At 40.7% G+C, this 17,431-nt stretch overlaps 1 protein-coding gene across 1 annotated transcript in view; it reads left to right on the forward strand.

Annotated features, from left to right (window-relative positions):
* Positions 1–5,016: 5,016 nt before the first annotated feature.
* The window catches only part of LOC121521772 (scavenger receptor cysteine-rich type 1 protein M130-like), a 53,880-nt gene continuing 41,465 nt past the window's right edge, over positions 5,017–17,431 (forward strand). The window contains exons 1-2 of the mRNA XM_041805935.1: positions 5,017–5,075; positions 9,318–9,388. Of these exons, the coding sequence (XP_041661869.1) occupies positions 5,017–5,075; positions 9,318–9,388 (130 nt within the window). The remainder of the gene's footprint in view (positions 5,076–9,317; positions 9,389–17,431) is intronic.

Consider the following 17,431-nt stretch of genomic DNA (forward strand, 5'->3'; position numbering starts at 1 on the left):
AGCTCTTGAAATGGTGCGTTTGTACACAGAGTTGTGGCTTACAGCCATACCACCCTGAGCACGCACACCTGGGCGCAATCAGGAGAGACGAGGCAGAAGCAGCAGAGAGCAGCAGTTTTCTTGAGAGGTTTTAGTTTGTTTTTTTTTGAGTTTGTTTTATCTTTTTGTGCCTTATTTAAACGATTTTCGCCCCCAACAGTGTTTTTACACTGTTTGGGGGTAGTTTTTGGTTTTCCACTTTCCAGGCCTTTTTCCCTCATTTCAGAGGTGATTTTTTGTTCATAATCAATGGAAGCAAACATGGAACAGACAATGGAGACAGCTAGAAAGAAGAGCTACGATAAAAAGCTAACTGTTCTGTTGGAGCTGAACGGAGAGGAGATTTCAACCTTGGAACTCCTCAAGGAAATCAAGAAGGAGTGTGGGAGGATCGAGGGATGCAGAAGAAAAGATCCCAAAAAATATGAAATCACGCTGGAGAAAGAAGAAGAGAAGAATAAACTGTTGGACGGACTGAAAATCGGAAATACTACTGTCACTGCAAGAGACATTTCGCGGAATGAGACAACTGTGTCTTTTCTCAACCTGCCAGTATACATCAGCGATGAAGAGGTACTCAACAAGCTCCAGAGCTGGGGACTGGAGGCGACTTCCCCCATCAAGAGGAGACTGTGGCCAGGCACAGACATTGCAGATGGAACAAGATTTCTGCGGGTAAGGTTTGGGGAGCATGTCAGCTCCTTGCCCTACTCCACAAAATTTGAAACCGCAGAAGGGAATGAGTATTTTAGAGTCATCCATGACCGGCAGGAGAGGGTGTGCCGACTCTGCATCCAACCAGGACATATTGTAAAGGACTGCCCGAACTTCAGATGCCACAAGTGTGGCAAACAGGGGCATTATGCAAGGAATTGCTCCACATGCATGAACTGTGGTAATCCAGAGGACAATTGTGTATGCAGAGAGGAGACAGAGGTGAGGAATAACCGGGAAGAAGAGCAGAGAGGAGCGAGGCTTGGAGCTGAGCAGGCGGCCACAGGAGATGGACGTGAACCTCAACCGAGCATAGGTGAAGAGGTGGTGATTGAAAAAGAAAAGAGGAACAGAGAGCCATCTGCTGAGGTAGAGGAGGAAAGGCGGGACGCGTCCCAGGGCATGGCAGAGGAGGCCGTGCCTGATACACCTCCAGACAAAGAAACAAGAAGGGAGGAAACGAGACCTGGCAGCCCTGAGGGGGGAGAAAAAGGAGAGACTGAGAAGGGTGATGAACAAGGACTGGAATCAAAGGAAGGTGAGGAAAATAATAAAGATGGGAGTGATGAAGAGATGGACACGGGAGGGAGAGAGGAAGACTCAGAGTTTTATGACACTGTGTCTGGGGAGTCTGAGGGAGAGAGTGGGGACTTTGATGAACTGATAAAGAGTAGGAAAAGGCCAAGGGGCCGGAGAGATCCTGATATGAAAAATGCCAACAAATTTGGAAAATGAAGGACAGAAAGTCTGTACCATCACTTCTAATTTCTTATGATTTCAGTTATATCCTTTAACGCCAATGGCTTAAGAAGCTACTGCAGAAGGCAGCAAGGTTATTTAAGTTGTAAAGCAGAAATTTTATGTTTACGACAAACTCAAGGGACCTTTGGCCAGGCACGAGTGATTGAAGATGTGAATGTGTGTGAGAATGATGGTGAAGGGAGGGTATTAGGGATTGAGTTTAAATGTTCGGATAAGAAATATATTTTAATAAATACATATGCTCCTAATGGAGAGAAGGATAGAAAAAACATTTTTGTTAAATTAGGGGGTGTGTGTAAGGGTGAATGTGTGTTTGTGGGTGATTTTAATGTCTGGTGTGAAAGGATTGATGCGAGTGAAAATGTAGCTTTTAGAAGTGACTCCTCCAGAGCTGCTTTCCATCAGATCATGTGTGTGAATGGGCTGAGTGATGTTTGGAGGGATAGGAAACCTGGATTTTTAGACTTAACAAGGGTACAGGAGGTGAGAGGAGTCCTCAAGAAAAGTAGGATAGATTTAATTTTATCCTCCAGAGGAACATCAAGTAATATAGGGAAAATAGTTTTTCGTCCTTCTTAAGTCAGTGATCACGAAATAGTTAATTTCTTTTTGGGGATGTGTGCATTGAGAAGGGCGTGAGAAGGGCGCAGGTGTGTGGTGTTTAAACGCTGCATTACTGAAAGATAAAGAATACAGAGAGATGTCAAGAGAATGTATTAAAAAAAGGATGAATGAAAAGATGTATGATGAAAATGTTGAGTTATGGTGGGAATGCTTGAAAAAGGAAATCAAGGAGATGAGTATTTAGCAAGAAAATAAGTGGAACAGAGAGAAAGAGAGGCACGATGGTTTGCTTCATATTCCATTTTTGTTTCCAAAAAGTTCCACGTTTACACGGCAACGTTTTGAAAACATTCTCTGCCTACATAGGTTCACGAAACTCAAAGACGCTGTAGTAAGGTGATTTACTGCACAGTAACACTCTCTACTACAAAGACAGTGCCTCACATTCACTGTTTTTCATGTGCTTTTGATAATGTGTGACCGTTTATCACACACGGGTGCATGAGAGTAATTCATCACAAAGTCCTTCTCCATTGTGTAGAGGGGGAAGATATCTTTCAAGACTGATTTTCCACAGACGAATTGTTTGACAGGGACCTGGATGCAGCCAAGGACCTCCACTTCACTTGCCGCCATATCTCGTCTTCTAATACCGGAAGTTCCTTGAACTGAACGTCTTCTTCGTTGTTTTCTTCGTGTCTCGCCTCCATATAAATATAGGCAGGTCCGCCGCTTAAGGAAATACAAGTAGATGAAAAATACATGACTTTTCAGACTAACAAGCACAGCGATAACATTATTTTAACAAATATGTTTATGATCCAGATCGAAGTGCAACTGGAGATTGGCCGGACACCGATTTTGCTGCCATGTTGCTAGAGGCAAGTCGCTGTCATTCAATACAGTGGAGAAAGATTGAGCTTTTTACTTCGAAAACGTGCACAAACAATCTTATATATATAAAATATATATACAGTTGTGTGCGAAAGTCAGGGCACCCCTTTAAAAACAGCATATTTTATATATTAAAAAATTAATATTCATATTTATAGTCTCTCTGGTATAAAGGGAAAAAAGACAATATTATAAGGAAACATTAATGCATAGTTACATTTTATTTTATAAATTGAACAAAATTGCAAAAATTAAAAACATCATTTTGGCGTGTGCAAAAGTCGGGGCACCCTGAGAGTTTCAAAGTGTCAGACTCTTTTTACAAGCTCAGACCTTTACCAGCTCATTAGTCCTGAAGCAGGTGTCAACAATTGTCATTATGGAGCGCCAGCTGGTGCCAATTTCAGGGTTTCTTAAATACGGCAACTCCACAAACCTTGTGCAAAAACTCAGCAACCATGGGTTCCTCTAAAACAACTGTGTAAGACAGGAAAAATGAAAGTTATTGATGCCCACAATGCTGGGGAGGGCTACAAGAAGATAGCAAAGCGTTTTCAGCTTGCAGTTTCCACAGTGCGAGGTATAATAAAGAGATGGCAGGTGAGAGGAACCCTGGAGGTCAAGATGAGATCTGGAAGACCAAGGAAACTCTCGGAGAGAACAGCTCGTAGGCTGGTCAGAAAGGTAAATCAAAACCCACATTTGACTTCAAAAGACCTGCAGGAAGATTTAGCAGACTCAGGAGTGGCGGTACACCCTTCCACTGTGCGGCGATACTTGCACAAACAAGGCCTTCATGGAAGAGTCTGCAGAAGAAAACCTTACCTGCGTCCTCATCATAAAATACAACATCAAAAATATGCAACAGAACATCTACAGAAGCCTGATGACTTTTGGAAATGTGCTGTGGACTGATGAAGTTAAAATAGAACTCTTTGGCTACAATAAGCAAAGGTATGTTTGGAGAAAAAAAGGAGCAGCATTTCATGAAAAGAACACCTTGCCAACTGTTAAATATAGGGGTGGATCCATCATGCTTTGGGGTTGTGTTGCAGCCAGTGGGACAGGAAGCATTGCTCGGGTGGAAGGAAGAATGGATTCCATTAAATACCAGCAAATTCTGGAGGCAAATATCACAGCATCTGTAAAAAAGCTGAAGTTGAAAAGAGGATGGCTTCTACAACAGCATAATGATCCTAAACATACCTCAAAATCCACCATGGACTACCTCAAGAAACGCAAGCTGAAGGTTTTGGAATGGCCTTCACAGTCTCCAGACTTAAACATCATTGAAATATGTGGGTAGATCTTAAAAGAGCTGTGCATGCAAGACAACCCGAGAATATTGCAGAACTGGAAGCCTTTTGCAAGGAAGAATGGGAGAAATCCCAAATAATAGAATCCAGATGCTTGTAGTTGGCTATAAACAGCGTTTACAAGCTGTGATATCTGCCAGAGGGGCGTCTTACTAAGTACTGAAGGTACTGACGCTGTAGGGTGCCCTGACTTTTGCACATGCCAAAAGGATGATTTTTGTTTTTGGAATTTTGTTCAATTTATAAAATAAAATCTATGTATTAATGTTTCCTTATAATATTGTCTTTTTTTCCCCATACACCAGAGAGACTATAAATATGAATATTAATTTTTTAATATATAAAATATGCTGTATTTAAAGGGGTGCCCTGACTTTTACACACAACTGTATATATATAAAGCCCAAAATTATTCATACCCCTGGCAAATTTTGACTTAAAGTTAGTTTTATCCAACCAGCAAGTTTTTTCTTGTATAAGAGGCATCATTGTGGAAAAAAATATTTCTCAACTTTTATTTACATTTGAAAAAAAGTGGCATGCCCAAAATTATTCATACCCTTTGCAGACTGTCACAGTCTATGGGAAAATCCAAAGTTCTATACCATTCCAAATAGTCCAAGCTGTTCTAAAGCATCCTAATTACCCTGATCAGTTAGGAACAGCTGTTTTAATCAACTCAACAGGTGAAAAACAGCAGCTTGCTGCAGATGGTTTGTGGACAGTCATGGCTAAGACAAAGGAGCTCACTGAGGACCTGCAGCTGCGCATTGTGACTGCTCACAAGTCAGTAAAAGGCTATAAGGCCATATCTACTAGTGCATCTCAAAAAATTAGAATGTCATGAAAAAGTTGAATATTTTTTGTCACCTTTTTCTGAAAGTGAAACCCATACATTATATAGACTCATTACACACAGAGTGAAATATTTCAAGCCTTTATTTCTTGAAATGTCGATGATTATGGCTTACAGATAAGAAAACCCAAAACTCAGTGTCTCAAAAAATTAGAATATTCCATAAGATCAATTAAAAAAGGATATTTTCAACAGAAATGCCAGGCTTCTGAAAAGTATGTTCATTTCTATGCCTTCAATACTCAGTTTATGAAAATACACACATAAGGAAACCCAGAGAGATGCTCTCAGTATCTCTGAAGGTCAGATAATGAGTCAGCAAAGAGAGCTGGAGCTCAAGAGTTTATCTAAGCTTCTCACACCTGGCCATCATTCAGGCTGATCAGTCACACACCTGACTCTGCAGGTGAGACGAATGATTGCCTCAATGAGCAGCAGGAGTGAGTGTCCTCACTCATATAGACAATGGCACTGAGAAAATAGCAATATAAATCAAATTGAGCATATTTTTCATATGGGAAGCTGTTAAGAAAAGATCAGAGATCCTAGGAGGTTTAGGATTAAGCATATTTGGGAGCAGCTGTTGTGTCAGGCTCTTATTGAAGATAGACGAAGAAGATGATATTTCTATCATTGTTTCATGCTCATTCCAGATTTGTGGTAACCTTGCAAAGCAGATGGATTCGTCTATATCCGTGTTTCTCACTGGTGAATCCATCTTGCAAAGCCCCTGTCTGAACTGTTTGGAAAGAAAGTGACAGGACCAATCAGGAGGCAGTACTTTTGGGCACAGCGGAGTCGTGACGTAGGCAAACAGCAACGGTTCAGTTATGGCGGACCACATTAGCAAGGATGCTGCTAAAGCACCGGTTTTATCAGAACTTGATGACATTTCTTCGTTAAAAGAAGAATAAAGAACAGCAGTGAGTTGTTTAGTTTTTTAAAACGACAAATGTCGTGTACTGACATGACTACAGTCACCATGATTCGTGTTATTCCTCAGTAGCTGTGCATGCACACCTTGGTAGCGGCTACGACATCACGTGTTTTGTTGCTCTAATTAGCCCGTAAAGATGTGACAGACAAGACGTTCATCCAGTCACCCTCTGAGTTTTTTTCAAATGTTCTGCCCTTTCCCAAACATTGTGTATTAGTGGTTTTCCAGATGGATGCGCCATCTGGCATGCCAGGTTAAGGTGAAGTCACACAATCATCTCTTCCACCTTGTGACCCTGAACTGTTTCTGCACTTCTATTTTGAAAATGCAGTAAAACACTTGGCCCTCATATGCCGTATCACCAATGCCACTTGTATACCACACGTGGCGCGAAAGGTTTTAACTACATAAGTTTCCCAGAGGAGATACTCCCTCCAGGTTTGAAGGTCTGGAAAAGCAAATGTGGTAAACATTTTAGCCCACATATGTTTTGCCATCCACATCCTGGCAAACCTTAGAGGTTTTCCATTGTTTTGTTTCTAATTTAAAGTTTTTGGACTTGGTAAAATAAAGTTTCAATTTGATTTTATTTTCTAGTTCAAAGCACTCATTAAAGATAGTGATATTAAATGAATTTTAATGTTTCAATTTCAATTTGTTACTTTTTCATCATATGTAATTTTATATCTCTTCTTTTGCTTTCAATGCTAAATCCAACTTTTGAAACTTGTTTGTAGTTTTCAGCACATAGAGGAGTGAGGGAGAGATTTTCTGCCATCTAATTCAACGTGCATTACTGAGTCATATTTTCAGAGTTAATGCACACATCATCATGTGCCATCATCATGAGAATCATGTGCCCATCCCGTCATAATCAGTATGTCCAATTATTCAGATTAGTTAGAGGTGGTTTATTTTAGTTGTTCTCATTGGTAGTCATTTATGCTGCACATGTTGCTTACACATGTGGCTATGAATGTTGAGTCAAAAAAGTTTTATAAAGAGTATGACAATGTTCTTATCTAGTCATAACAAGACTAGGTTTAGACCTAGTATATGGCCGACCACAACTATCTGGGATGCCTGTTGAAAAGCCTGACTGAATTTGTCACGCACTTGGATCTTGCACCATGAGTCAGGTGCGTTTGTATTTGCCTTGACTGCGAAAATTCGTAGAATTTGGCAAATTGTTTAGTACTGCGAGCCTGTGTCTGTCACTACTTTAAAATCACGCTGGATCCATCCTGACAGAGAGCTTCATACACTCATGCGTCACGAGCGTGGGCTGTCGGAGAGATGGACAACAACTTTTTAATTCTGTTTCTGTTATGACCTGTGAGTCAGCTACAAACGTATGCCTTTATCTGTTAAATTTCCATGGTTGATATCTACATAATGCATGGGCAAACTACGGTGGATAAAGTTAGGTTTTGGTGCGAGAGAGAGGGGAGGGTTGGGCGCTGGCAGGCAAGTGAAGTGGAAGCAGCGGGAACTGTTTTGAATCATCACCCGTTTAAATGACTTGGACTGACACAAAATTTTGCATAAAATCCAACCTGTTCCAAAAAACGACAATTTCGGCGTCAGTGTGCAGACATGATTAGATCATGAAACGGACTCATTGTGCAATGGCCTTAACACCTTATGCATGCCGACCTGTATCCCTTGCTCTTTGACGTACTGAGACACCTGCAGTAGCCTCTCTGTGCTGTCAGCATGAAGACCGGCATGCTTTCACTAATCTACAGTGTCCAGGTCAGTGAGAGAGCCCACTGCCTATAAGATGTTTTAATAGATTAACTCATTGAGTGCCAGCCCTTTTATAAAATAGAGGGTGGCTTGTGCCAGCGTTTTTGGCCATTTTCAGTCATCTTTCAAGACCCACAGAATATTTTGTATTATAACTCTGAAAACACCAAATAGCTCAAATGAAAGAAGAAACTCTCTATTTCATCATGGAAAAAATCGTTTGTTTGCAGCTTGTTCTGTTCTTGATTTATCTGAAGTTGAATAGAGGCTAGTTTCACCAAAAAGACCACTTTATTTCTAGAAAGCTGAGAAAACTGCATTTTTGTGAAAGAGAGTCTGTCATGCAAAACAATGATTTGAAAGTTATAATTTTGCCTTCAATGACATAAAAGACATCTGACAACTGTATTACAAATGTTATTTTATTGTAAAATAAAATAAATCAATATAGTTACAAAATACAGCACAATACAACTGGCCGGCCACCATGGGACCCCCAGTACGCCCACGTCCTCTCCTGCTTGCATGTCCCCTGGCACTGCCTGTAAATTATATAAGTAATATAATATATAATATATAATCTGTAATATAGAATTTTTTTTTGTTCTTACCTCTTTTTCTGCCAACAGACGGTGTTGTAGAGCTGCACGGGGCTTGCTCTTCTCTCAAGTCTGCTTCTGAAATCACAGGAGCATGAGTGATGGTTTCATTCATAAATTTGGCTGAATAATCAGTGGGTTCCTGACGTTAACTTACCTCAATCGCTCTGGGATGGAGAACAAGATCTGCTCCGCTCACTCGGCAGCCATTCCTCAGAGTCTGGGTCGGAAAAGTCCGTCTCTGAAGTGTCGTCGCTGTATGTATCAAGCTGGCAAACAGATGCCATTTCTCTCCGATGCACGGAAAGACCTTGCGGCATACTTTAGCCTATTGGCTGGCTGATGCAGATGAATGAACGCGCTGATCCCTGGATCTGCTGTTGGTTTCAGTGAGTGACCGATTTCTCACGATAAAGTTTAAAGTTTCTTTCAGCATCTGCTGGCGAAACTGGCCACCTGACTCCCTCAGTTTGGGGGGGGGGGGCATTTTGTGCCAATACTGAATATTTTAGAACTTTTAGCTTAGATTTTCTCCATCCCGGCGTCTCCTCTTCATGCTCTGATCTCAGTGGCTTTGATTTACCGTCTCTTCCGTGTTCCGACTACATATCCCAGAAGCCCGAAAATTACGCACAGGGAGTGTGAGAGCGCCCCGTTGTGCCAGCCGCTGGAAAAACATTTTGACTTATATGTCATTGGCACTCAGTGAGTTAAATAACCTCCATGTGTGCAAAATGGAAAAGGTCTATGCATCTGTCTGTGTGTGTGTGCTGAAAAGCAAGCTCATCCTCATCATTCCAGTCTGTCAAAATGACGGACAGCATTCAAAATTCTCCGTCATCCTTCGAGAATATTTGGTTAACGCAACCTCTGCTCTATGCTTCCAGTGCCGCCCGCCCTCAGTCGGAGCAAAACCGTGGTGCTGCAGAGCGTGGCACGGTTGTTGTGGAAATTGTGGGTAAGGGCCACAAGGCTTTGCCAAACCTCCTCAATACAGGTTTTCTATAAAAGGTCCAGCTGTGAGCCATATCAGGTATTTGGTGTAGTCCTGGTAGAGGTCTCACTTCGTTCTGGTTCAGACACTGCTGTCACACACTTGGGCCAGATTTTAGCTTAAGGCTGAATCTCATTTCTCTCCTTAACCCTCAATCTTAACCCTGTGCGAGGGCTGTCCCAATACTCACGAGAGTTGGGCTTAAGGGGTGAGATTGAGGGTGCTAGCTTGCTCAATTTTGAGCTGTTCCTGGACCTCCCTTGGTATTGAGGGTTATCGCTCAAAGAAAGATGGCGGCAAATGCGGGGAAGAAATTGAGCTACAAATGTAAGTATTTCTGTGTTGGTAGAGATCTAAAAATTACGAAAACCGCTCCAATATCTTATATTTTATATAAGACAATATCTAATATTTTTTAAAAATAAAAAAAGAAAAATGAATCCTGTACTGGATTTCTTGAGGTCTGAGAGTGAGAGGGAGCAGAGGCGCCACAAGGAGTCAGAGGCCAAGATGGAGCGCTTCCTTGGTCTTTTTGAGCGCATGGTTGATAAAATATAGTTATTTTATGTTCTCTTTGATTTTTGCACCGTTCATGTGTTTACTGGTCATAGATGTTTGTTTTTTAATGAGCTGTTGTTTGCACTGCACTACCTCATTTTTTCAATATCCTAATTTATTATGTTTGTGAAGATAATTTGTTTTTTAATAAAACAGAGGGTGCAACAGATTGTGAGCATTAATATTCTTTTGTAATCATAAATTTCTTCCACAAATCTAGCACCATGATAGGAGGGTAATAACAACAGAAAGTATTTTTGTTTATTTATTAAGTTTATTTGGTCAGGACAATGCAAATTACATAGTGCAACTTCAGCCTGTTACAAACAAGCTAAAAGTAACTGATGTTTCACATAAAGAGATTAAAGCTTTTGCTAGTTTCCATCTCCTGTCCCTAGTTAGGCTTTTAGAAAATGAAAGAAGGTAAAAGTGGAGATATCCAGTTTGCATAGAAATTGTATAAAGACAATTACAATTGATTAAAAAAGCAAAAATATCAGACAAAATAGTCAAATTTTAAATCATAGTTACAAAAATTACAGCAAAACATGGAGTAGTTAAAAGTGCTCACAGATCTCTGATTTTGCTTGAGCCACTCTAACTTGAAAGTGCTAATAATTTCATCTGATAACTATTTATTTGAAACAAGTACTTGTTTAAAAAACAAAAAAAAAATATTGGCATATAGTAAAATTAACATGGATCTGTGAGTCAAATGAAGTAGCCAACAAGATTTTTTTTAACCAACACTATACACTATTTACAACACTCACAATATACAGTACAAACTATTTATAACACTGCATTTATTTAGGGAGCACAGCACTGTTACTGTGGGACACATGGCCAGAGATCAGTGCAGCCAGTTCGTCCCTTTTCACATTCCCTGAGCTTTCATTTGCAACTAAGGCTTCATGAGATGGTAGAGGGTCAGAAGTGTCCTGTGCTACATCATCGTCTGGCTCAAGCGTGTCTCCATTTTCCAAACATATATTGTGTAGGAAAGCACAGGTAGCTACGACCAAAGGGGAGAATGTGGGCCTAACCTCTAGGGCCTTGAAAAGTGTTGACCTCCATCTGGTTTTCATTACACCAAAGCCCTTTCAATGATGCTGCACCCTCGGGAAACAGGCTCTTTGTAGGGTGTGATTAGTGTGATCAGCTTTTCCAGACAGGGATAGCCTCCATCACCAAGAATGATGTAACCTGTGGGAGGGTATTGTTGTGCCCTGTAGAAGGTTCTGTTCTTCATGATGCGTGTATCATGAACTGAGCCTGGAAAACCAAAAAATATGTCCAGAAACTTTCCATTAGAATCACAAATGGCCTGCAAATCTATGGAAAAGAAACCTTTGTAATTTAGGCAATCTAGTCTGTGCTGAGAGGGAGGTTTGATTTGAAAATGGCAGCCATCTATTGCACCAACAACACAGTTAAAAACAGGGCTTCCTGAGAGCTGTCCAAACCCTTGTCCAATCTCATCAAGTTCCTCTGGTTTTGGCAGGTGTATGGCTAGCTTCAGGTTCTGCTAGATCTTTTGGGTGACTCTGTGGACAACATGATGGACTGTCGATCTAGGAACACCGAAGACACTGGAAACGACCCTATAAAATAGTCCATGAGCCAGCCAGTACACAGACATCAAGACCTCTAGCTGTGAGCCCCAACCATGATCCTGGTCTCTCTGCAGCCGTCTTTGCAGACCCTGCATGGCTCTCCTGTTCAGGCGAAAGTCCTGCTGGAGCTCGGCCTCGACGTTGAACCACAGTCGTAAGATCGGCACGCCCTGGTTCAGTTGACAGCACGCAATTGGATGATCGCCCTGAAATGTCCACATTACATATTTTACCAAGTGAAAATGCAGAAAAGGGAATATAAGCCATAGCTTTTTAAATTGAAGTGTAAAAATTAAAAACTCCTCATCCCCAAAACCAATACTGAATGTGCCATTTTAATATCTAACCTATAAAACTAGCAGACTAGCGTTCAATTCAATGCATGTGTACCATATTTTATCAAATCTGCACACAGTTGATCACAAATTAAAAGCAAATTGATGTGTTTATGAACGTTCATTTCAGGACAGTCCTATAAAAATGGACTGATACAATTACAGTAAAACTGTAGTACAGATGTAATAATGTTAATGTGAGTATATGGTCGGTTAGCCTACAACCATATGTGTCTGTAATCAATTGTACATACCTGAATCCGTTCCAACAATAATCTTTTCCGTCGGTTAGCTCTCAGTTTGGCTGTGTGCAGTCTCATAAAAATGCTTACAGCCCATGCAAAAGAATGGAGCGCAGCTGCAGACGGCATTGTTTATGGTTGTACGTGAAGTTTCTTTTCTTTTTCTACCTCTTCTAGTTAGAAAAAACCCGTGTCGTGTGTGATATTCCTTCTTCTTCTTCACCTTCCTCTGAATCGACAGACTACGCAGTTTTGGCACACTACTGCCCTCTACAGTCTGACATCGTAACTGCTATTAAGGGGTGTCCCATTTCTAAGTCATTAGATGGCCCTTACACTTGGTTTTGAGGGGCGAGTTAAGACTGAGGGTTGAGCATGAGGGTAAGATTGAGGGTTTAAGGGGAGAAATGGGATCGGGCCTAAATGTTGACCAAACCTTTGCCGGTCTTTTGGTCCATATCTGAGCCAGAGGAGTTTTGTGATCAGGGTTGTTTGTTCACATTTGTTAATCACAACAGGAAGTTTCCTTCAGTTTGGCTGTGAGAGATAAAAAAACTAGTGGACTGGCAGAAAACTTCAGAGTAAAGTCTGACAGAGGAGCTGAGCTGTCTTGATCACTTGAGTATGCTAAGGACGTTTTTAGGAGTTTTGTGCATGTGTGAATAGAGTTTTACATTACATTTATATATATACTCACTTATCATAGTTGTTACTGTTTTCCTGTACTAGCTAACTTTTTGTACCAAGTCCCCTTGACGACCTGTTTGCACCTTTCATTTTATTTTCTGTATTTTTGTCATGTTACACGTCCTGTTATTCAAATTTGGCCTCCATGATGGAAATAAACCACATCCTGATGACGCGTAACTCATCAGCTCTGTTCTCACCATCAGATCGTCTTTTTTTTTTTGCTTGACGTTTTTACCACACTTATTTATCTATGAAGTTCAACAGTTCATTTAAAATGTGTGGAAAATGTGATGCAACTGTGAAGCTATCGATGAGCTTTCTCAGATGTGTTTCATAAGAAAAACACTGAGCTGTCCTGTTTTTTTTTTTTTGTTTTTTTTTTCAGAAACCAAATGACAGGATGATGAAAAGATGAAATAATAAACTTTATTTTCTCTTGACTTGATGAAACTGTCATGTGAAGAAAAAACTCAAAAAGATGGGACCCAAATTAACTAAAATTGGCAAGAAATACAACCAAAACTCAGACACAATCAAAATCACGAAAGGCCAAAAAATACAAAACCTAAAGCTCACCAAATGAAACACAGAGGAACACTGGAGACACTGAGAGATTCGCACATGCAGAAGATTCACAGACGAACTGACACAAACTGGGTTTCCATTACACTTGGAAATGTGCAAAATCGAAATAGCGCAATAAAAAACTGGTAATGGAAACACCTGGATTTCGAAAAACCCTAAAATATCGCTAAAAGTTTTTAACGCTTTCATGAGGAGGTTTTTCATGCGTTTCAGTATAGAAATATATCACAAAAGTATAATGGAAACACCTTTTCCGCATTTACAAGTCATGGGACGTGACGTATGGTGTCACATGACCAGTCACTCCAAGAAAACATGGCGTGGTACGTGTGGGCAGAAGAAGAGATGAGACTTTTCTTTATGTCATACTTATACCCTTTTACATGCCATACATACGGACTTTACCTCTGAACCATCATCTGTTGCCTTCGTCTTTTGTTCAAAATGATCAAGGCAACCGCCGTAGATGTAACCAAAACTGTACCAACACGAAACAGGTTTTGGGCGTCAAGCTTCCCTGCAGCAGATTCACACGAGATGAGATTTTACAAGAATTGCGAGGCCTATGCCCAAAACTCCCTTTAATGGAAACGCATTCAAAGAGCAATTAAATTGAAATTTAAGAAATATCACTTTTTTTGGCAAAAAACTGCAATGGAAACCCAGCTACAGACACAGAGAGACACAGAAACTAAATAGACAGGGAGTGATTAGACACAGGGAGACAGGTGAAGGCAATGCGGGTGGAGGGAAAAACACACGCCCTGTGTCTGAAACAGAGCATGTGAGCGGAGCGGAGCGGGAGCACAAGCGGAAGGATTTTGGCCAGAGCACGGAGCGTTTTTTTCAAAAAAGCTGGACCGGCACCTTATCTTGCGCTCCACCCCGCTCCAATTTCGCTCCGGTACTGCTCACACCATGCGTCTTAAGCGTGTCTCACCCAGAATGCATCTGCAAGAATTTGTATCCGTGAAGCATCCCGTGTTGGTTTCACTGCTCCTGCAGAGAGACAGCGACATCCAGCACGTCAGACTGGGCTTTCCGCCGGAATAATCCGAGAGACTTGAGATGCCTGCACAGTGTTGATATACTAATATTAACACCATCGTCATTTTTTAAAAACATCAGTATTTCGCAGTGTCTGAAACCGAGAAGATGGTAATGGTAATGCGCTTCCCTGTTTTCGTTGAGTGAGCGGTGAGTGATTGGAGTGGAAGGTGGAGCGATAATGAGCGGAGCGGCGTGAATCCCCTCTGAGCGGACGAGCAGGCGCAAGAACAGCTCTGTGAGCGAGGAGCGGGAAATCTCATCGCTCCACTCCACTCACATGCTCTGGTCTGACACCACACACTCATTCCCTTCTCCCTATCCACTCTATAGTGAGTAACATATTTGGACTCAACTGAAAAACAAAATTATGATTTCGGACAATACTCCGACCACGGGCAATAACCGTCTCACACTTAAAACTTTTAGCAGCATTGGCTCGTAAATTTCCTTGACAACTGCTGAGGATCAAAATTAACGGTTGAATTTTGTGTGTATTATCATTCATTTTTGCATAAAGATGATGGTCTCATGTCTTGTAATCATCTTAGGGGAAAAAGTTACTCCGTTTTGAATCCTTAATATTTTCTTACAGATTTGGTAAAACCAACAAACAGAAAAGCATTTTAAAAAGTTTTTATATATGTTCCTGTGCTCCTCTTGTTTGTCCGTCATGCTTGAGAGCAGCAACCTAGATGCATTATGGTAAATATTGCTGGGCTTGTGACCATCGGTTGTTCACTACTTTTCACAATGCATTATGGGATATAATAAGTGCACTATATAGTGAATAACAATGCTCACTCAGAATTCGGACACCTCTACAAAATGGCATTCTCACTATAGTGCACTTTATAGCGAATAGGGAGTAATTTCGGACACAGCTTAGGGCAGAAACTACAAAATAAAACAGGAAACACTGAACGGGAGAATAAGGAAGCTCCAGCAGAAGCAGACTCCTGTTGATCAGTAATCTGCTGAAGCTGTGCTGGAGTTGTAAAGGGATAGAGGGATATGCAGAAAAAGAGAGAGAGCAACACTGAATAAAACAATAAAAGGGATGAAACACGTATGAAAATCCAGCCCCTGGTGCTCAGGATGGTTTAGATAACCTAAAAGGCCTTTAGCTCGTAGACTTTTGGCTTGGGCCGTCTTCAGGGTGGCGTTTATTCAGTTTCACCTGATCAACCAGACTGATGTGTTCCTTCAGGCTCTGCTCTATGTACAGGAAGTCAGGTTCATGTAATGCCAGGAAACTTGATTAACGACACAAACATGGATGATGTCAAACCCTTATTGGGGGTCTGAAGCCACCCTGAAATATCCCTAAGCCCCCCCTAACAATAGTTACAATAGAAACAGTGACTAAATTGAGGGAATGAAGGAATGCACTACACCATGTTAATGTAAATACGAGTGATACTTGACTCTTCAGTGCCAAATTTAAATAAAAACTTTTTTTTTTTTAAATCTGTGTATTATTACTGTCAGCTCCTTGCCACTGATGAACGTGGGTTAGAGAGAGAGAGCAGAGAAAAGTCTGCTGGTGGTTCGTCTCTTCAGTGAGTTCATTAATCGAGCTGTGCTGTTCAAACTAAACATTCTCACGGCCATGTTGTAACACTTTTCTCCAGTCACTTCCTGTCCATGCTTTCCCACACTCGTATTTTATGATGGTCATTGTGATACGCACTATTATCAGCGAGCCTCGCACACATGGATCACATGTTGAGATAACTTAATGTCAAGTGAAACTTCCCCAAACGTGGTTGTTTTATTAAATCTTGATGTCCTAATGATAATAAAAACTGTCTAAAGAGCAGAAACAGGAAACCACAGCTACAAAATGAGACGGGGGGGGGGGTGTATGTGGGGGAGCTGCAGGTGTGAGACAGGGCTGGTTTTAGACAATTAAAGGCCCAGGGCAAAGACCAATAGGAGGCCCCTCCCCCTGTAGGTAAACACATTTAGGTGGAAAATATATGCCCATTATCAGTGACACATCCTTTCTTTAGAGACTATACACAGGGGTCAACAAGTAAATTTGCACAAGGGCCAGATTTAGTTGTGACAGAGACTTGAGGCCGGACTTTCAAACAAACAAAAATTAAATAAATATTTTGGGCTGTTTAAAATATTATTGAATGAGTATTAGTATTTGTATTTTCTTTCGGCCCTCCCCAATTGTGATTCATCACCTTTATTAACCCATTTTTGACACTTTTTTATCCCTTTTTACTATATCATTCGGCCTTTTCTGCAACATTTTTTGCCACTTTTAACCCATTTTGATCATTTTTGCCGCTTTTAAACCAAGTTTTGCCACTTTTTGTCACTCTTTAACCCCTTTTAGCCGCTTGCCTGCCAATTATTGTCCCTGTGTAGCATTTTTTAACCTCTTGTCATTACTTTGTTTGACCATTTTTACCACTTTTAAAGTGTTTTTTTGGTACTTTTTTGCCCCTTTTTACCTCTTTGATCAATTTTTGCCTCATTTTAACCTCTTTTCACCACTTCCAGCCAATTTTTGTCACCTCTTTATCTGGCCATTTTTGCAACATTTCCACCAGTCTTAACCCGTTTTTTGAAATATATATTTTAAAAATGTATTTGGCTGACAAGTGAATTTCTGTAAAGACAGATAAAATGTTTATTCATTCTAAAACTTTTCCATATCAGTTGTTATTATATTTATGTTGGGTGGGTTTAACAGCTGCAGACATTTAAAGCCAAACAATACCATTAAAACCACAACATCTTATTTTCCTCCATTTCTGAATTTTAAAATCTTCCGGGGCCAGAAAGGAAGCTTTAGGGGCCTGGTATGGCCCTCGGGCTGCCAGTTGATGATCAGTGCTATACAGACGTTTTTATGTGGCCTATTACATCCCATTTAACCACACAATAATCCACTGATTCACTGTTTCATATAAA

Source organism: Cheilinus undulatus, linkage group 14 (genome assembly GCF_018320785.1).
Source record: "Cheilinus undulatus linkage group 14, ASM1832078v1, whole genome shotgun sequence".
Classification (NCBI taxonomy): Eukaryota; Metazoa; Chordata; class Actinopteri; order Labriformes; family Labridae; genus Cheilinus; species Cheilinus undulatus.